The 21,863-nt window shown below is 45.6% G+C and overlaps 1 protein-coding gene across 16 annotated transcripts in view; it reads left to right on the forward strand.

Annotated features, from left to right (window-relative positions):
- The window catches only part of LOC119453068 (uncharacterized), a 114,994-nt gene that overhangs the window by 89,575 nt on the left and 3,556 nt on the right, over positions 1–21,863 (forward strand). For 5 of the 16 annotated variants that reach the window (XM_049667510.1, XM_049667517.1, XM_049667524.1 and 2 more), the window contains exons 2-4: positions 13,274–13,449; positions 17,693–17,800; positions 19,320–19,455. In XM_049667510.1, coding sequence (XP_049523467.1) covers positions 13,274–13,449; positions 17,693–17,800; positions 19,320–19,455 — 420 coding nt within the window. Of the gene's footprint in view, positions 1–2,466; positions 3,492–4,373; positions 4,758–5,276; positions 5,671–7,097; positions 7,255–7,361; positions 7,443–7,521; positions 7,582–12,408; positions 12,704–13,273; positions 13,450–17,692; positions 17,801–19,319; positions 19,456–21,863 lie in introns of those variants that run through there. The other 11 variants (XM_049667521.1, XM_049667525.1, XM_049667514.1 and 8 more) reach the window with 11 other exon arrangements.

Here is a 21,863-nt window from a genome sequence, read left to right on the forward strand (position 1 = left end):
CAAGGTTAATCCGCTTTCGTGGGTAGTCTTCAAGCAGACTGTGCTCGGTTCCAGCGATGAATATTCGCGCTGGCCAGCACTTTTTTTTTTTTTTAGGCAACACGTAATTACGCGGCCAAACGCGGCAGATCACTAACGGCGGAAGCCGTGCATGCAGCCGTTATGCCAGTGAGACCATAGAATAAAAAACCAACGCCGCAGCTGTAAGTTCAGCGTCTTTAAACACGTTCGCTTGGTGGCAGCTATCGAATTACGGACGCATAAACTGGCTGAGATATCACTGATATCTAATTAAAACGAACCTGCGTGATGCTGCCCAAAGGAAACGACCACGCCGTCCGCAAATATTACCGCCGTACAATTTGAATCGATAACCGGCACGGACTGTAATCGATATCAGTGGGCTGCTGCTCATCACACGTCAGTGAGGCCTGAAAACCTTTATTCAAGTAACAAAGCAAAGGCTTTAATAACAGAAGTCCAATAAAAACAATAGACTGCTTATTTTGTAAAAAAATATGGCACCGTAACTCTGTCGGTTATTATATGTACATTAATAGATCAAATATTGAGCCCCGTTGAGCGCCCCTAGCAGAAAGAATACGAATTAAAGTATGCAACCAAATTACAGTAGCTCCACTTGCGCGCTCCATGCTGAACGCGCCGCGGTTGATGCGCTTGGGTACTTTTCCACTCGGAGTAGCTTAGGCCATCGTAATTTTTACCGGGAAACACACGCGGGAGAAGGAACGTGCTCCGCATTATTCGCATACGTTATTGTTGAACCCATTTCCTAGCAGCTGCAAACCTAATCTTTACCGGAACGCGTCGGAGTTCCCATTGTTCACACGCGCTTTATCATCCATCATGTGGCTTTGATGCTTGTTTTGTGGTTTTTCTTTTGAAAACGAGTGCTGAGGTGTATGCATGGAGGAAGGAAAACATTTTCCTTCCTCCATGGCTGTATGCCTGATTTCAAAGGATATATGCGGTTTGTATTCAAGTTTTAGCCTGGCGATTTTTTGATTACGCCAATGACACGAAAATTTCCTCGGCTCGTAGAGATATAGAGCTTTGCTGTAAAAATTCCGCTTTCAGGGGCGAAGCACTTTAGGGTTGAGGCTTGTAGGTCCGTCCACGTTGTCCGTGCTCACGGCCAACGTTGGCTCGCACCTGCCAACGTTGTGAACAAAAGGTTAACAAGAACAAAATAAAGGCCAAAACACCGACATTTAAGCGCCCATCAACTCAAAGCATATGACAGCACAATGCACGCTGCGAAGTGAAAATACACGAGAGGGCGCTGCAGGGCTAGCCATGGCTCAGGGGTGCTGCAGTGATAGCCATGGCTAGGTGGCCGTATGCCACCGCCCGATTTAAAGGGTTCAGCCTCATCATCCATCCATCGGAGGCTGTAGTTTTTTGCGTTCAAGGAACTCTATGTAAACAGTGTGGTGCTGCAAGCTTACCCATCTTTGAGCGTTTCTTTGTGCTTGGGCAGCAAGATAATGCAAAAACTAACGTATCAACGCGCGAGGCCTAGCTCCGGTGCTAGAGTTCGTCAAGGAAAGAACGTAAAAGATGGGCACGAGGGCAATAGCACCATGCTTGCACCCCAAAAAATGCCATGCGTGAGTTCAGTAACTCTCGCCGCAGCCAGAGGCGCCGTACGCTATCGCGCACGTTGTACCTTAAGCAAGCTGATGGGTCATTTGAACTAGGTGCATTGCCGTCGCGAAGTGTGTGCTGCGACCGCGATATAATTTATTGCTTTGCAGCATTCTGGTTCAGACGCGCTCAGTGTACTGGCACGTTGAAGTAAGACGATAATATTCCTAAAGTTACTTTCACGTCAAAATTCGCTTAGTGTTTGCGCTCTTGCACAAGAGGCGAAAGACGAGTTGCACATCCGTAAAGCACGTTCGTTTTCTGATGCTCGTAAATTACATGAGTGTAAATTTCCCGCCACGGCGGCTTACATTTCGACACACTGCACATATATTTAGGTGCACGTTCAAGAAACCCAGCGGTCGAAATTACCGGAGCCCTTAAAGCTTTTCTCATTTCATTACTATTATTACCAATTCTCAGTTTTCTCGCGAACAAGGTCTATTGACGTCACACCCACACCATCAGAGGGATTTCGGCCGAAAAATTTATATACCAGAGACCGGGAGAAGTATGTCAGCAGCTAATGCCTTTCTTAGTCAGTACCTTTCCACGTTCTTTGAATATATACCAAGTGAGCGAGACGCGAGGTTGTCGCGTTTGTATTTATTTTTGGCAACGTTGACATTTGGGGTACCGGTGTCGCGAAACAGCACGTGACTTCCGCCACACCTGAGGCAGTCTCAATACGCTCGTGCATGGGCGTTAGCATGAGTTAGCCATATATTCCATGTCTGCTCTCCTGGGGTTTCCTTCCTCCATGGGTTCAGCCTCATCCATCCATCTATCCATCTCGCGAGTTCACCAAATGGCCACAGAGGGCGAAAAAATCGCCGCTAATAAAACACGCATAGTACACCCCCTCGAAAATATGCCTGCGTGAGTTCAGTAACTCTCGCCAGAGGCACCGTAATAAGCGCAATTTTAATAGTCATGGCTAGGTGGCGTATGCCACCGCCCGATTTAAAGGGTTCAGCCTCATCCATCCATTTAACCTACAATCTTTCTCCCGCGCTTATCGAAGCGTTTTTATTACATGACAGAGAGTACAAATTTATTATTCTTAATTAGAGATTATGCTATTGAGTGCTAACCCGATTCTTTTTTTACCATTATAAACTAAAAATAACACTCAGCATCATCGATCTCTCAAGTGACCTATAGCTCTGGCCTGAATTAAAAAAAATTACCGGTACTATCGCGTACACGGCAAGGCAAAGTTGGTTCTTTATTCCATGTTTCTGCTATGGATGAAAACGAACGTAAGGCGCGGCATGCGGCGGCTCAACGGCAACGCCGACGACAAGCTACTCCGGAGGCGAGGGCGCGGGAAGCAGCGGCAAAACGGCAAAAACGCCAAGCGAACCCGGAGTTGAGAGCTCGGGAAGCAGAGGCTCAACGGCAACGCCGACAACAAACCACCCCGGAGGCGAGGGCGCGGAAAGCTAACCGTCGAGCGGACCCGGAGGTGAGAGCTCGGGAAGCAGCGGCAAAGCGGCGACGCCGACAACAAGCTGCTACTCCGGAGGCGAGAGCTCGGGAAGCGGCGGCAAGGCGGCGACGCCGACAACAAGCTGCTACACCGGAGACGAGAGCTCGGGAAGCGGCGGCTAAACGCCATAGGCGTTGCCTACCGGAGATGGGAGGCGCCGATGCACGGTCCAAGCGTGATTTCCTCGACCGGAGCTTGGGCGACAGCTGCAAAGTGTGTGATCGCTTGTGGTTTGATAACGCGTTGACCAAAATCGACAGCATACGAAACGAACAGTCGCGAGCCAACGCCATCACAGTGATGCAGCAAGAGTTCTCCGGTGGTGATCACAGTGAGTACATACATGGTTTGCTCGACGTGCACAGATTCCTTGGTATCTGGCAAGGTCCCTGCAGCGAGTGTAACGTACGGTTACTGCTACCCGCCCAAACCAGAACTGCCCGCGTTGAACTCCGTAGAAGTGTTATATATTTATTAACTAAGCCGCTAGCTTGCGGCAGACCAGGGGTTACATAGTTCGTGACACAACGGTTACAACTTCGCCAGAGAGGCGTAGGCGAGGCTCTGTCCGCCACACAGGCCACAGGAGTACTGGTTGCCAGTTGCCCGCAGTCTACGCTTGAGCACACAGGGTTGCCAACACAAGAAGAACGATTAATCGCTCCGCGGCTCCCGTTCATGAGCACCAGGCGTTTAACGCACGGCAACAGGCAGTACGGAATCAAAGGTCAAGTGGTCAACGTCCCAATAGACGTGCAGAAAACGGTGCAATGCCTTCCTAGAAACATACACGACGACGCAGCCATCGACCTGCATATAAAGCGAAAGCTGATAAGCAAGCCCTCGTACAAGTCCGTGCTAGTCAAGAAACGAAACATTCACGCGTGGTTGAAGTACCTAGAAGACTCAGCCGTCTACAAATATCTAAACATAAAGGTCGATTGGAGTCGCCTCGCTCAGTTTGATGACGACGACGAGATCGAACGAGCGCCCGAAATCACCGATCTCGAGGACCCCTTGCAAATGGCCATTGCTCTGAATGCGATGACCATAGAATAAAGAACCAACGCCGCAGCTGAAAGTTTAGCGTCTGTAAACACGTTCGCTTGGTGGCAGCTATCGAATTCCGGACGCATAAACTGGCTGAGATATCATTGATATCTAATTAAAACGAACCTGCGCGATGCTGCTCAAAGGAAACGACCACCCCGTCCGCAAATATTACATGATATTACCGCCGTACAATTTGAATCGATAAACGGCACGGACTGCAATCGATACCAGTGGGCTGCTGCTCATCACACGTCAGTGAGGCCTCAAAACCTTTATTCAAGTAACAAAGCACAGGCTTTAATAACAGAAGTTCAATAAAAACAATAGACTGCCTATTTTGTAAAAACATGGCACCGTAACTCTGTTTGTCGGTTATTATACGTACATTAATAGATCAAATGAGCCCCGTTGAGCGCCCCTAGCAGAAAAAATACGAATTAAGGTATGCGACAAAATTACAGTAGCTCCACTTGCGCGCTCCATGCTGAACGCGCCGCGGTTGATGCTGTTGGGTACTTTCCCACTCGGAGTAGCTTACGCAACCGTAAGTTTTACCGGGAAACACACGCGGGAGAAGGAACGTGCTTCGCATTATTCGCAGACGTTATTATTAAACCCATTTCGTAGCAGCTGCAAACCTAATCTTTACCGGAACGCGTCGGAGCGTGTTCCCATTGTTCACACGCGCCTTGATGCTTGTTTTGTGGTTTTTCTTTTGAAAACGAGTGCTGAGCTGTACGCCTGATTTCAAAGGAGACATGCTGTTTGTATCTAATTTTTAGCCTGGCGTTTTTTGATTACGCCAATGACACGAAAATTTCCTCGGCTGGTAGTAAAAATTTTGTTTGAGCAGAGCCATCTGTCGGGTTCCCCAATAAGTTCCATGCGCGGCCGCTCTTTATTTTCGTACCACTGTGGAAGGTAGAGTTTCCCTTCTCTCGTCGACTCTGTGCCGCATAGGCTCTATGCTGTGCCGAGTACATGTAGCTTTGGCAATGGGACGACCAAAGAAGATCCGTACACCCGAAGAAGGCGCCGCTTAAAGCGCCTTGATAATTGTATTTTTTTTTTTTTTTTGTACTCTGCTGCCCGCGCGCGACCTCCTCGCCTCTCGCTATTCCCCTCTGCGGCAGACGGTCTTGCGCCCGTTTTCCTGCACGATGATTGGTCTCCTTGCCGTTGCCCTTGGAAACGAGCGGATCTTGTGTTTTGCTTTTTTCGTTCGTGCCATTTTCCGCCTAGCTCGACTGGCACGCTAACATTGCACGCTGTTTCGTGCACTTTCTGCTAGCGCTATGCCGTGCTGCTGCGCATATAATTGTTGCAAGAAGCGGGAAGATGGTTATGCAGTTTTTGCGATACCGCAAGGAAAGCGTGATGTCTTGCGCAAGAAGCAGTGGCTGCACAACATTGGCCGAAAGAACTTTGTTCCGACAAAGAACAGTGTTGTTTGCGAGGTAAGGCGGCTTTCTTATTGCTCGTATCAAAGCAGATCCCCTAATGCTGCATCTTTTTTTCAATACTTCCGGCCTGCTCATTAGCGTTTTTGCTGCGGCAATTTGTACGTTGCGTAAAAATGGGGTGCTCCTCAGAATGCTGAATACTGTTCTGCTGGGTCTCCATTACCTCGCACGTCGCCAAGTGTTATTCAATCGGAAATACAGCACTATAGATTCTGATTTCCACTGAACAAATATACCCGGAGATACAGCCTCTCGATCGCACTTTTCGTGATTGTTAGGATCCGTTGCTTGTTTTACTGAAAATCGAAATAGCAGCTTGTAGAGGAGCTATTTACAGCTTACTTCGATGTGTGTGTCAGTCGCTTAAATACATTGGATGCAGGGCCTAAAAAAAACTAGTGGCAAGTATACCCGTGGTATTGCAGGTGATGAGCGCCAGGTAGTCCACATTTTAAGGTGAGACCCTTAGTTGGATATGTTTCAAGGTGAGCGTTTGAGGTACAGAAAGTAAGGTGACCTAATGAAGGCCAGAAGTGAGCCAAATCATGTCCAGCCGTGTATAATAGATTATTAATCATTAGTAAATTCATGACTCATTATTGATTGGATTAAGGTGGTTTAAGGATAAATAAGGAGGGCTAGGGTCGATTAAGGAGGATTAAGTTGGATTAGGGTGGTTTAGGGTGGATCAAGATGTAATAAAGATGATTAGGGTGAATTAACGTCGATTAATGTGCATGAAGGAGGATTAAGATGGATTAGGGTGGATTAAGGTCGTATAAGTGTATTTAGGAAGATTAGGGTTCATTGAGGTGGATTAACGTCTATTAAGAAGGATTAGAGTGGATTAAGGTCGAATAAGGTGCATGAAGGTGGATTAGTGTGGATAGAGGTGAATTACAGTAGATGTTACAAGACTCGCATTTCGCGTCTCGAATTTCGCGTCTCTCGAATTTCGCGTCTCTTAGGCCAAGGACCCCTGGTAATCTTTCTCAGTTCTTGAATATGCTTTGAACTGGGCTGCCATGCACGCGTGAGTGGGTGACGATTATTATTTGGTTTTCTCACGGACACAGGCGATGTGCAGGAGGTGTTCACATGATCGCTCACCCTTGCTGTTGATATCGACTTCTAGGTGGCGGCCGGGAATCTTCGCTTTAATAGCGAATGCGTTAAAATCGCATTTCTTCGGTTTTGTTCTGTGGGTAAACCTTTTCCATCCATGTAACATGAGCCGATGTCATTGTATGAATGCACTTTGATTACGAAGGTTGAATAATGATTATGGTTATGATGTAGCAATGCAGGGAATATTATGTAGGCAATAATGTTTAGCACTGCAGCGTATTAGCCACTTGTACTTGTATAAAGGATGTTTTATTCATCCTGCCTGAAGATTAACTCTTCGATAAATGTTCTAGCTACATTTCACTGAAGACCAATTTGAGCCTCGCATATTACGAGAATTTGGAAAAAAAAAGCTGAAGCCCAACGCAGTTCCAACAATTTTCTCCCACCGACCTGTCGTGAAGCACAGGAAGCCCCCTCGACAGCGGCATGAACCTGGAACTGACAGTAGTAAGTGATTGCTGCTGCTTGCTCCTTGTTCCACCTCTAATAATTTCAGCAATAATGATCTCGGTCGCTTAATGACGCAACCAACGACACTATGGTCCTTTATGCAGAGCCTGTCGCCACCGCATGCTTGCCCGCAATCTACGATGCATCGGCACTAGGGCCCCCTGCTTCTCCCAGTGAACTCTGCTGTAAGCTATAGTATCTCTTTTCATACAATAATTTAGTGTGCGGCTGTTCACTCACGCAATAAATTCACTCCTCCATCAGCACTATCTCAGTTCTGCCCTGACCAACTTGGTGCGTGCCACGAACCAGTGTTGAGCAACGGCAAATGGTACCTTTTATTCATTTCGTTGTTGCATCCTGTGGTATTACACTCTTTTACACAGCACCTGTGGCCACCGCATGCTTGCCCGCAATCTACAATGCGTCGACAATAGGGCCCCCCGCTTCGCCAAGTGAACCCTGCTAAGCTATAGTATCTCTTTTCATACAATAATTTAGTGTGCGGCTGTTCACTCATTTTTTTTTTTCACTCGGTATTTTTTAAAGCTTCATTGAGAGTGACGCCTAAAGAATAATCTGTAAATTACCTTTCCTGAGCTTCTGTTATTGTGGGTGATGAGTGGTTGCCGGCACCACTTCATCGCATTTAAATTGCGCAACCGTCCTATTAAATGCAGAAACCACAGCGCAAAAGCTATTTTGACATTGAGACAAACACATGGACGGACGATGCACTTGCCAGTGATTCATTATAAGAAGGCACGCTCAATATAATACCTGCGGCGCACATGCACGAAAAACTGCCAAACACAGAGCGATGTGCCACAAGCAATACTAGATCCGATGCACAAAGTAAAGCAGCGTATCATGTGACAGAAAAAATATCTGGAGTATGGAACTCGCCTCAAAGCTCCTTTTACATCAGTGTGTGTCATTGATACGGCTTTAAGATGAAACAAACCTCCTCATAAATGTTGCCTTCAGCATTCTCCATGCTGTTATCACCATTTTTCAAAATTTTCTACGCCACCGGGGCGCGCAACTGGCCCAAAATCATGCGCCTCCAACGAATTCCGTGGCCCGTCCATGAGAGCCAAGGCGGAATAGCGTGCCGTACGCAGCGCGCGCAGCCGGCGGGCGAGGTGAATCTAGAAAAGCGCGGCGGGGAGGAGAGTGTCGCTACTTCTAAGTATCAAGGGGCTTTACCGCCACTCATCTTGAAGCTCGTAGCGCGGCCAAGCATAGGCGTATCTACCGGGGGGGGGCAGGGGGGGCGCTTGCCCCCCCCCACACTGTCAAAAGTGGGGGGGCAAAGTATGCCATTTGCCCACCCACTTTTGAAAGCGGGCACTTTTGGCTGCGTGCTGGAAAGTTCAACAAAACTACAGCTGAAGCTAAATTTTTTTTCGTAATAGAGTGGTCATGTCAGTAATGCTTTTCTTTACTACGTATCCCCTGCTTGGGAAGTGAGGATTTGTTTTTTGTGTCTCCTTGGGACGCGCCGTAGCGGACGACACGCGGGATTCTCTGTACACGCTCGCGTTGCGGGGAAGGCCTGGCGCTGGGCAGTTCCCGCCCTAAAAGATGTCAGCTTGAGTTACTTGCATCATGCCCAGTGTTTTGGGATCCCTATATCCGTATTTGAAAACAAAATCAGCATTATTTAACCTGCGGGCGAGGGGGAGGTCAGGATAACGTATTATAATCAGCCGCGCCCAACGACTGCTGTGGTTTACATCATGAAATCTTCGGATTTTCAAATGCTGGAACTATTTAATCTCTGTCCAGAGACAGCCTACATAGCGTTGCAGTCTCAGTATCTTATCACCATCAAAAAGTAATCAAACCTCTTACAGGTATAACTGTCGAGTTTCACTGTCCAATCACGACTTATTGTAGATATATGTTCGTGAAAGTGACCTTGGTCGAATGTGCAGAGTCATTTAAATACCAATAGAACACTGACTTGAATTTTTTTCTAAAGGCTTGTGTCCCTTCTGAACTTGTCGGTTTCATTTTCAGGCTGTTTTTAAATAAGGGCTACACTATTAATTGTATCCCAGCAGGAGCAAGAATAGCAGGTGTTTTATATTAAAAAAAAAATGAGGGCCACTTCTTGGTGGCGTGTATCGAAAATTTGCCCTGTGTAGGTTGCTTATGTGCTCTGAAAACAGTTACTGAATAGTCTCTTTCTCCGAATTTTTATCCGTTATACACGGCATTTAGTTGTTTTCCCCCAGTATCTTCGGTGAACTATGCGGGGCATGGTGTTTTTATTTATTCGAAGTACGAAGAAATGTTCTGAGTGACGCACAATAAATGTTTATCCTGTGTAGGTTCATTGCAGTCTTTGTAGAAAGTTATTCATGGGAGCGTTCCAGGGAGTCATAGTGCCGCTAATCGAAGTGTTTCCCCGACTCCTAAAGCAACAGCACGAGAGACGGTTGAAATTCCATGAAAATAGAGATAAGTTTAAGTGCAGTGCGTTGCAAAACATTCACTTTTCTGCTTTTAATGCAAGTGTTGCAGATAATTACTAAACCCTTGTTTTTCGATGTGTTTTCGTGCATCATATGAGATTTGTAGTTTCTCCTGTGTCCTCTCTGAGCTAAACAAGGCATTCTGTTTATATCTGGGGATAATTAGGGGCATGGTATGGGTAATCTGTAGGCAGTGTTCCAAATGGATGGTTTAAGTGTGCATTTTCCAGTAGAATACGTATGCAAGTGGTCCATTGCGTTATAGTCTGTTTTACGAGCGGTGTAAAACTTAGATGGCTGCGCTGGAATATTTGCAACTACAACTGAGGTCAAATTTTGTGAGTATAAGGGGAATACGCCAAGTTTATGTGTGATGGTAAATGCGTGTTGATCAAATATGAGTTAAAAAAAAATACAATCAATTGTTCGAAAGTATGCTGCTGCTAGGTTTCCCAATGTTCCAAGAGAACTCTGCGTTTCAGGTATTCTTTACTTTAAAGGAATAGGCATATTTTAAGTGCAATGTGTCATGTAGTTTTAATGTTTCTGGCTTATTTAGAAGCGTTACTAATAATTATTGAACCCTCATATTTTATTTATTTTTACTTTTTCATGCATGACATACTAGGTAGGTTCGCCTGGCGTCCTCACTGAACTAAAGGAGGCAGTTTCGATTTTGTTTGGTGACTGTAAGGACAAGTTTGTAGGCGATGTGTAGGTGAAGTTCAGAGTAGATGGGTAATTGGGGCTTTCGCAAGAAATTACGTATGCAAGCACTCTAGTATGTTTTGAGCGTGTTTAACGAGTGGGGAAGAATTGAGCCCACTGCCATGGCGGAACTGTAAAAGCCACTAAGGACCAAATTTAGCAAAAATTGATGGTATGGTATGTAAACTCTCTGTGCGAAGCTAAATGTGGCTGGATCATACACAGCCATTGCAAAAAAATTCTTTTTCAAGTGTTAAAGCTTGTGATATGGCAGCTATCAGCTATGCTTCCAAGTGTCCCGACATAGCTGTAGGTTACAGGAGGTTTATATTTTCTGGAAAGGAGAGGGTGACATGGTAACTGCAATGTGCGACAAATTTTTTACGTTCCTGATCCAGCTAGAAGCATTGCAAATAATTATTGAGCCGTCGTTTTTCTCTCCCTATTTTCAGGTGTCGTAACACGTTCAGACTTTGTTTCAGCGATGTCCTCGGTGAACTAAACAAGAAATCTTGTTTATATTTGGTGAAAATAAAGCACGCGTTACTGACAATATGTAGGTAAACTTTAAAGACAGGGGACTAATTATGACATTTGCAGTAAATTACGCACACAAGGGATCCGGAGCTTTGTGAATGTGTTTTACGAACAAATGATTTATCACGTTGCTCTGGCAGAACTGTGAACTCAACTGATATAAAAAAATTAATAAGGAGGGCGAGGGGGAGGGAAGGACAGAGGGAGGGAGGACACCATGGTAAATGTTATGGCGAAGGAACGTGTGTTGATGAATTACTAGCTTTTTAAAAATTCGAAATAAGAAGTGCTCCAAAGGATTACATGCAGGCAAAGTTTCAAATTGTGCAGTCATATACGGGCTACCTTTTAATGTATGCGGTATAAATACAAAAAATTTAATGTTTTATTGCAACTGTTCAAAAGAACCACCTTTGCTGGAAATCAGGTTGTTGCACACATCTGCTGTCATTTTTTTCTACTGGATATTGCAATTTGTGTTCATTGTACTTCGTTGTGTAGAACCTAGACAATACTATTACCTAAACTAGCGATACATTTAGGCTGTAGACTTAAATAACAAGTGCAATTCTTTGTTTCATTGATAAATTGTTTGTAGCAAATGCACATTTTTTGTATGCGCTGTACTGCTGCTACTAGGCGGGATCCGAGACCTCTGTGAGACCCTCATTGCCTTTTGTTCCTACATCACCTTGAAATTTTATGTAGTTGCAATACATAAATGCAAATTCAAATAATTTTTCGCACCGCCATGGTTCACCATGTGTGTGATTGATAAATAGGTCGATGTCTGTTAAATATAAAACTAACTGACAGACGCATTTCCAGGCTCTTTCACCTATTGTAATAGTAATTTGCAAAAAAATATATATAGAGAGGGAGGGGGAGAGAGGTCAGATTTTTTGCAGTTCGCCCCCCCCCCCCTCCTTGAGAAATAGGTGGTACGCCACTGTGGCCAAGCGAGAACCTGCGCGTCGGCGGCAAGCCGATCCGAAGAAGTTGGTTTATTCTATGATACCGTGCCAAAGATGCAGCTGTGGTGTGCCATAAAAGGGGCTGCGCCTAGTCGTGTCAACTTTCGCTAGATATCGAGTGGCTAGCCTCCAACCAACACCACCTAGATGGTGTTCAACGCGTTCGGCGTCGGCAAGCAACAGCGTTCTTAGCCTGCCTGCGTTTGTGACACGCCAGGAACGCTGTCGCTCATAGGCGCCAACGCGTCTGGCGCTAGTCACGCGAAATGTCGTGAAAGGCAAGGTACCTCCGAAAATGATCGCTCGAGAATACCTTCCCTACATGTGCAGCTAAGTTAAAGAACATGCTAGAAATTACAAAGGAACAACAGCACAATGACCGTCGACAGCGATGCGCTTGGCCTCGGAGTTTGCAATAAAAGGGGCTGCACCTAGTCGTGTCAATGCAGTTGGAAGACATGGGCCGACCGAAGAAGGTGCGCACCGCCGAAGAAGAGGCTGCTTACCGCGAGGCTCGGCGTGCTGCAGATCGAGAACGTGCCCGTCGACGGCGATCAGACCCTATCTACATGGCCAATGAAGCTGCCGCTAAACGGCGACGACAGGCAGACCCGGAATATACCCGACGAGCGAGAGAGAAGGACGCGGCAAGAAAACGGGCAATGCGTAGTTTGCCAGGCATAGCGCAAGCCGAGTACGAGCGACGAGGAGCCCGTGCTTCTACCGGGAGTGTCAGGTTTGCACGTGAGTTTCTGGCACTGGAGTTCAGGCATTCTTGCAAAATCTGTGACAGATTGTGGTTCGGCGACGATGGTGATGAGAGAGATCATGACGACGACTTCTGCTAGAGAACTTCTCGTTTGACTAATAAAATTACACTGCTTCATACTCATTACAAAGCATACATATAGCTTAATAAAACGGGCAAGTTTACACTCGGTCGTGAAAAGCGAAACTATCGATCCTCAAGTCCAGTAATGCGAAGTGATAGCAAAATACAAGGCCAAGCAAAACCTGCTTACAAACCTAGCAGCAACCAAGTTAATACCTAGCAGGAGCAGCCAGTAACACTTAAGGATCTTTCGCTATGCCTAAGCTTTGCACGACCGAGTGCAAAATTGCTCGTTTTTTATTCCGTCTGGTTGAGTTGTCTCATTGAGGGTTCAAACCTATTCTCCTATGAGTTACATTTATGTATCTTTTCCTTTCTTCATGCAACTTGTGCTCCTCCCGCTTGGGCCCTTATCGGGCCTGTGATGTGTATATAAATAAAAAATACACGTTCCTTTGTGACGGTTGCTTCTTATCTGACAGTGGGAGAAACCCTGCCGGCAGCTGATGGAGTCAAGGCACAGACAGTTCGGGTGCACAGGACAGGAAGGAGTTGGCCTCTTGTCATGTGTCCGCATCATTCAACATCGGAAGCTGAAGCTCTTGGGGTGGCAACGGCCGACTTCAGTGCTGTGTTCCCGGACATCGACTTCAAACAGGTACGCCGATCCTTGCTTCCACATTCGAATGACGTCGTGCCACCATATGCAGAGTATCATCATCGTCAGCCTATATTTATGTCCACTGCAGGGCGAAGGCCTCTTCCTGCGATCTCCAATTACCCCTGTCTTGCGCTAGCCGATTCCAACTTGCGCCTGCAAATTTTCTAACTTCATCACCCCACCTAGTTTTCTGCCATCCTCGACTGCGCTTCCCTTCTCTTGGTATCCGTTCTGTAACTCTAATGGTCTACCGGTTATCCATCTTACACATTACATGGCCGGCCCAGCTCCATTTTTTCTTTTTAATGTCAACTAGAGTATCGGCTATCCCCGTTTCCTCTCTGATCCACACCGATCTCATCCCATCTCTTAACGTTAGGCCTAACATTTCTCGTTCCATCGCTCTTTGTGCGGTCCTTAACTTGTTCTCGAGCTTTTTTGTTAACCTTTTAAGTTTCTGCCCCATATCTTAGCACTGGTAGAATGCAATGATTGTACACTTTTCTTTTCAACAACAGTGGTAAGCTCCCAGTCAGGATTTGTTAGTGCCTGCCATATGCACTTCAACCCAATTTTATTTTTCTGTAAATTTCCTTCTCATGATCAGGGTCCCCTGTGAGTAACTGACCTAGATAAACATACTCCTTTACAGACTTTACAGGCTGACTGGCGATCTTGAATACATGTTCTCTTGTCAAGCTATTGAACATTATCTTTGTCTTCTGCATATTAATCTTCAACACCACTCTTGCACTTTCTCGGTTAAGGTCCTCAATCATTTGTTGTAATTCATCCCCATTGTTGCTGAGTAGGAAAATGTCATCTGTAAACCGAAGGTTGCTGAGATATTCGCCATTGATCCTCACTCCTAAGCCTTCCCAGTCTAAGAGCTTGAATACTTCTAAACATGCAGTGATTAGCATTGGAAAGATTGTGTTTCCCTGCGTGACCCCTTCTTGATAGGTAACTTTCTAATTTTCTGGTGGAAAACCAAAGTAGCTGTGCAATCCTTGTAGAAATTTGCCAAGATATTCACGTATGCCTCCTGTACTCCTTGATTATGTGATGCCTCTATGACTGCTGGTATCTCTACTGAATCAAATGCCTTTTCATAATCTATGAAAGCCATATAGAGACGTTGATTGTACTCCACAGATTTCTCGATTACCTTATTGATGACATGGATATAATCCATCGTAGAATATCCCTTCCTGAAGCCAGCCTGGTCTCTTGGTTGGCTGAAGACAAGTATTACCCTGATTCTATTGGAAATTATCTTGGTGAATACTTTATACAATGCTGAAAGCAATCTAATGGGTCTATAATTCTTTAATTCTTTCTCTAATTGGCTGTGGTAAAGGGATACAAAAGGAAACTATTTAGTAGAGGTAGGTTGAAAGGTTAGGCTTCCGTAATAACGAGTGCATCATTTGTAGCAAGACCAGGGCTATTGTGAGTGAATTAAAATGAGGAAAATGGAATATCGGGGTGGTGCTACCTACTTTTGGACCCGATTAGCTCTCATGTGAGGTCGGCACTGACTTATTCAGAGAGAGCGCCAGAGGTCACGTGGGGATTACACCTTCTGGTCAGTTTTGGAGCGGGTGAGTGAAATTGAAATAGTCGTGCAACCACCATTGTTATCCTTGGTTGTACAATATTTTTCATTGTTTTGGCAAGGATTTGTTGACAAACCACAGTACAAATTATCTTGTTACTATTTGTGGTTCAGTTACGTTGCGTTCTAGCCAAATGGAATTTCTCTGTAGGAGTTAGTGCTATACCGTCATGGTTTATTCATTCCATCGTGTAATTTCTGGCCCCTAAATAAATTGAGGAACTGTCTTGAGCATCTATGCCAATTAGTCAACATAGTGGTTGATGAATTATGGCATGTTTGAACTATTTTCAATATCCTAAACCATTTTTGTTTGTAAATTGTTATGTTGGGACAACAATCGAATGGTAGAGAAGAAAACGAGAGCAATTGTTTGCATGCAGAAAGAAATTGCAATGAACAATTACTTTCCACGAGGCTATTAGTATAAGGATTTATGAGGCCACTAGAAGTAACAAGTTTAGCTAAATTTAACTTAACCCCTTCAGGCACTAAGTGCAGAAATAAGCACGTCAAGATAGTGCATCAAAATCATAAAAGCACTAATTAAAATTACGATATTTAAAATGTGTCGTGGACATCTTCAAACACTTTTGAGTGGACCTGTGCTGCAAGTTTCAATAATAAGTAAAAAGTGCTTTAGTAAAATGAGTTTGAAGGTATACGGCTAGGTGTTGGCCCTTGGTGTCAGCTTGTCTTCTTCATGTAACGGTTTCACTTCTTTCATTGTTTTTCACGATGTTTTAAAAAAAATCGGGCATATATTTCAAGTGTCTGGATAGGTGCTTTCCAATTACGCTAGACATGGAGTAGTGGATGTTCTTACACCTGATGTTCCTGTAAAGAGTTCTCGCTTGAATTCTAGATTTGGTAAACTTGAGCAAACTCACTGAGGAATTGCAATTGCTAATTTGTTCTGCAGCTGTACGGTTTTCATGATTCTGAATGTACAAGAAATGTGGTGAAGCTAAAATTTTTTGATAGGACTAATTTGGCGCAATGAAGCGGTTATTACTGTTCATCGCTTGTATACTCTCTTAGCAGTCACACTGGCAGCCGCATGCACACGCAGGTGTCAGATTTTACTCTAGTGTTTCGAGTATCAGACTCTGGTTATAGTACAAGATCTTGTCATTTAGCAGCCTCACGAGGGCATCCTTGCCCCCGGGATGTGAGCTCCCCTCATGTGTTGAGGTGAGAATCGGCTTCGAAAAAATTGGTGAGGGTGGACGTTGTGAAGTGAGGGAGGGTGACGATGTGACACTAAATGAGGAAGACATCATTGATGTCACTTTGATCGTATGCGTGATGGGTTTGCAGTCTGAAGTTTTGAAGCCCACTGGCAGGAAGCCTCTTAAGCTCAAATGTACATTGAAACCCACTTGTGACACTGTCATAAATGGCTGTTGATGTTAGCTGTAGCAGCAACAAAAGTGTCTTCCTTTTTTATTGCAAGAGCAATTATATGGACATTCCAAGCGGATTTCTGCTGTAGGCATCGCCGTCGCCGTAAGGTTTCGTATGAAGTCCAACGGCGATGAAATCATCGTCACGCGCCATATGCTGTATGTGCGAGTGAAAGCACGCGAGTGACGCGCGCTTTCACAGGGCATTAGCGAACGCACGGCGGAGAGCAAACGTGACTTCTTCCGTTGCGTGAAAGGCTGTGGGGGGGACGGACGGAAGGGAGGGGAGGCAACGTTTAGCTGCGGCACCAAATGCATATTTATATAAACACGTTGCGAGGCAAGAAGGTGGTAAAGACTTCCGACGCTGCTCGACGAGTGTCCCGTTCTGATCTCGTCGAAAACCTCTGAGCCGCCGCCAGAGGCACCGGTAACAGTCACCAACTGCGTCCACACTTCGGTGCAAATGCGGCCAAAACGCCGACGGCGTTGACAACCGTTCTGCGTGTTGCTGGTGCTGCTACATGTCTAAGCTTATACCGCTGATAAAACTACTATTCAAGCCGTATAGCTCTCTACTAATTTGCTATCGCAATTGGTGCTTTGCCTTTCGGGTGAAACTGCTACATTTCTTTTAATTACCACAGTTCGCACACTCCTTTTTATCTTAAATAGACATTCTGGAATTCACCTTTTTTTGCTCCGATTAGGGAGGAATAATAAAACTGGAGGTTTAAGGCACTTCACACACTTGTAGTGCGTGAAAAATTAAGCTTTAGGTTTCATCAATGCAGCTATAAGCAAAACACTGCGGCATGCTTTGACAATCGGGATGGCATGACAGGTAGTCATATCTGTAAACTAAGCTCGCAGGATAAGTAAATGATTTATTTGATATTGTAGCAAACCGAAGGTAAAAGAAGGAGGGTAGCCGTTTCAGCGTGAGAGCGAGCGTGTGCAGGTGAGGGTGGCGTGCAAACATTTAGCACGAGGTTGAGGTGAGGGCGGGACTTGCATCCTAAGGAAGGGAAACTAGAAATGAGGGCGTTTGCCCACTTATGTTCGTGAATGGTGAAGAGAAAGAGGCCTTGTTTGGCATTTTGGGCAGTGCTTGCCATGAAGGTGATATGCTGTCGGCAGCTTGTCTGAGCTATGTCAAACGAGCATATTACCCTTTTTTTGCACGTGCTTTAATCGCATCCCGTTTCTTTGACAGGCGGCTGAGGTGGCATGTGACAAGCCACCGTTTATCGAGGACAGCCTGGTGAGTACCACCTGCCGGGTAGAACCGTGGCGAGGCCTCCAAGACAAGTGCGTCGGCGAGGTAAGGCTTGCCCTGTGTGAATGAAATGCACGAGACTTGTTGAGTGCGGTTGGGGGCTCTCAGCGACATTTTGTTGTTCCGTTCTTTTCTTTTGTGATGCGCACATTGCTTTTTGATTGCCTCTGCAAAACACTACTATTATGTTGGGCTAAGTGAGAGAAGGGTATCTTTCTCTGTACTCCTACGCAGGCAGGGATTCAGAGTGATAAGGTGTGACAGTGTGAGAAGGAAAGGGACGCTTACTGATGAAGTACTGATATAACATTCCCGACTTGTAATTATTATATGCTAAATAAAGGCCAAAACGCTCTAAACATTATAAAAAACATGGACAAGCTTCAGAGCACTATAAATTGTTTACTATATATAGCATACATGTTTCAATGAATGACATTCAGCTTTTGTACCTAGGATTTGTTATGGCGTAGGGATATGCTGGCTTGCTCAGTTTCTGCGACCGCAGCGGCTGCTACACACGAGTCCAGCCAAAAGAACTGCATGCAGCCATTCGTGCTTATTTTACTTTATGACCAACGTCTTCATACCTAGCCTTATTGTTACATGACGTCAGCAAACTTTGCTCTCTATCATGACGTCACAATAATGTTGATGACGCCAAGGCCGGCGCTTTCAGGCCAGCTTTAGTAGCAGATGAAAATACTATTTTATGGTTCTAAACCTTTGTACTTGCTAATTACAAACCTTTTATTTGGAAAAAGCGTGTGGGAGAGCTTTTAATGCTTCAAAAATATGTATAAGCATTCTTTTAATGGCGGCTGCTCTTCTGACCCAAAACGGGGCCCAAATGATCCAAGAGCTCTGAACTGCTTCCTCTGGAGGCAGCCCCTAGCCCACAGGGTGCTTGCTGCAGGATGGAAATTCGGGTCGTGCGGCTGGACACGATTTGCATCATTGGCACGAGCACGACGCCGTTGTTTACATTGTCATCTCTGTTCTCCTCGCCGCTCCTTGTATGCACGTTTGTCTTCAGGAGTCCTCACTATTCGTGGCGTTGGCATAGCACTGTCGCAACACAAATGCTATGGCTTACTAGGTGGGCCCTCTTTATAAATTATGTAATGTAGTGACGTCACATCCTGTGTTACAAACTGTGCTGTCACATACCTGCACTTTAGTTCGTAGTATATATATGGTTATGGATGTCACGCCCCCTGTTACAAGTGCATGTTATCAGTCATTCTGTGCATCCCATTGCTAACGCCATTATCCATCACGTGGATATGAGATGTTTTATTCTTTTCTTTATCGAAACAACCTATTTGGTATGCACTGTATGTGTGATTCGAAAGGATATGCCCACTTTTCGCTTCAGTGTTGCGCAACCTCCGGGACAGGCACACGAAAAAGATTTTTTGCCCACGGACACGACAAATGCATTGGGGGGTAGATGTACACAGCTTCGCTGTAAAAAGTAGAACACTCCATACATGGCAGTATTATCTGTTACGTGATGGTTGCAACTGAGAAGTGTCTGATTTCCCAAACCTTGAAATTTCAGTACGAGGCCGTGCTGCAGCATGCAGAACGGTTCTGCCAGACCGAACATCACATCACGCTAGTCCAGTGCAGAAAGCCACAAGTTTCAACCTGCAGTGTCGAAGTGCAGGCTGACCCATGGTGCCAGCATCATTGTGGTAAGTGTTCAACATGCGACTTTTATATAATCAAATATTTGGTAGTTGGTGGTGCATTGGCAGCTGTCACACACCCCGTGAACGAGGTGCCAACGCTGGGCGAAATTCCAAAGCCTATTTATCAGGTTCCGAAAATAACCCCACGAAAGCTCGGACAATTAATAAGGGGCCCTCTTGTGCGCCAGCGAACGCCGTTTGTTGTCCAAAGACCGAGTCAGAACCCAGAGTTGTCAAAACACAACAAAATAAATTTTTCAAACAAGGCAATTACATACACACTTCCGCTAGGCACATCACAATGCAATTCAGATGGGTGTTAACAAAACTCGGGAAAATAAATAATGACAAGCACTAAGAGTTCAACACTTACAGTACAGATTAGGAACACAGTCTCCACTCGTATTCACCCTTCTGGTCTTGAAATGGACGACTTCGGCATAGCTTGAGGCAAATCTCGAAAGAACTTCTTCCGGAATTGCGGACGCTTGATGAACTCGTCGGTTAGCTTGCCCCGGAATCCCCTTCTTCGCAGATGGTTAGTTAGACGGTTAGTCTTCACGTCCCATCTCTTCACCGGCGTGGTCTGATCCCCTACTGATTCCCGCACGGTGCTTTTATTGCCTTCGCCGGCGCTTCTCGAACCTTCTGACGGAGTCGTGATCCCATAGCGTTAACAAAGCCTGGGAATCTTCTCGACATTTCTTGCATTTTCAACCGCGTCCACTGAAACGTCTTCGAGGAGGATGGCGACTCATCCGTAGGCGCAAGCTGGGTTGCTGTCCTCTCTCCCTCTCTCTCTCTCTGTTCGCCGTGTGCGTGGGTCTGAGAGGGTGTATCAACGCACACTCTCTCCTCTCTCTCGTTATCTAACCTTAGCGTATCTTGTCGAAGCTTCTAGTCTGCGTAGATCCTCTCTGCTGTCTGTGGCTTATGCGCTCTCTGTCTCTGTCGAAGCTGCCGCAGGTCTGACTTGTTTCCTTGCTGGCTTAAGTGATGTGTGGCGCGCGCTTTGATTATGCGCTGTTTTGTGACAGCAGCTCATTGTTATACCCGATGCATTGTTGAAACCGGTATATCGTTATCATCATCTTCAGCCTGTGTTTATGTCCACTGCACGACGAAGGTCTCTCCCTGCGATCTCCAATTACCCCTGTCTTGTGCTAGCTGATTCCAACTTGCACCTGCAAGTTTCCCAGCTTCATCAGCCCACCTAGTTTTCTGCCTATCCTCAACTGCGCTTCCCTTCTCTTGGTATCCATTCTGTAACTCTAATGGTCCACCGGTTATCTATCCTACGCATTGCATGGCCTGCCCAGCTCCATTGTTTTTTCTTAATGTCGATTAGAATATCGGCTATTCCCATTTGTTCTCTTATCCACAACACCACTCTCTTAATAATAGGCCTAACATGTTTCATTCCATCGCTCTTTGTGCAGTCCTTAACTTGTTCTCGAGCTTCTCTAACCTTCAAGTTTCTGCCCCATATGGTAGCACAGGTAGAATGCAATGATTTTACACTTTTCTTTTCAATGAGAATGCTAAGCTCCCAGTCAGGATTTGGCAATGCCTATCGTATGCACTCCAACTCAATTTCATTCTTCTGTAAATTTTCTTCTCATAATCGGGGTCCCCTGTGAGTAACTGACCCAGATAAATGTACTCCTTTACAGACTCTAAGAGGCTGACTGGCGATCCTGAATTCTTGTTCCCTTGCCAGGCTGTTGAATATTATCTTTGTCTTCTGCATATTAATCTTCAACACCACTCTTACACTTTCTCGCTTAACGTCCTCAATCATTTGTTGTAATTCATCCCCATTGTTCATTGTCCCCATTGTTAATTGATATACAGTGGGTTCAACTGTATATCAGGTGTTTAGTCTATGGTAAAGTGTGAACATTGAGCAGCAGTGCTTCCGTGCTCTTAATTGTATTGCACCCGCTGTGATTGCTCAGTGGCTATGGTAGTTGGGCTGCTGAGCACGAGGTCGCGGGATCGAATCCCGGCCACGGCGGCCGCATTTCGATGGGGGCGAAATGCGAAAACACCCGTGATTTAGGTGCACGTTAAAGAACCCCAGGTGGTCCAAATTTTCGGAGTCCCCCACTACGGCGTGCCTCATAATCAGATCGATGGTTTTGGCACGTAAAACCCATAATAATTAATTGTATTGCGTGGATGGGCTTTGGCATTAAGCACTAGTGTTTTTCCACACTTCATAAAAGCTGGTGTGGATCTCCAGGGCCAGAAAGCTTAATGCCCTAGCTTGTATTAAGGACATTAGTGTGTTAGGTGCATCAGTGTAGGGCTTGCAGGGCAGCAGGGCCAGGGCCCGATGCAAGGGCCCGGGCAGCAGGGCACAACTCGCTCCACGTGCAGCGCCCGTCAAGGAAGAGGAAGTTAGCTCC

This window comes from Dermacentor silvarum, chromosome 5 (assembly GCF_013339745.2).
Source record: "Dermacentor silvarum isolate Dsil-2018 chromosome 5, BIME_Dsil_1.4, whole genome shotgun sequence".
Classification (NCBI taxonomy): Eukaryota; Metazoa; Arthropoda; class Arachnida; order Ixodida; family Ixodidae; genus Dermacentor; species Dermacentor silvarum.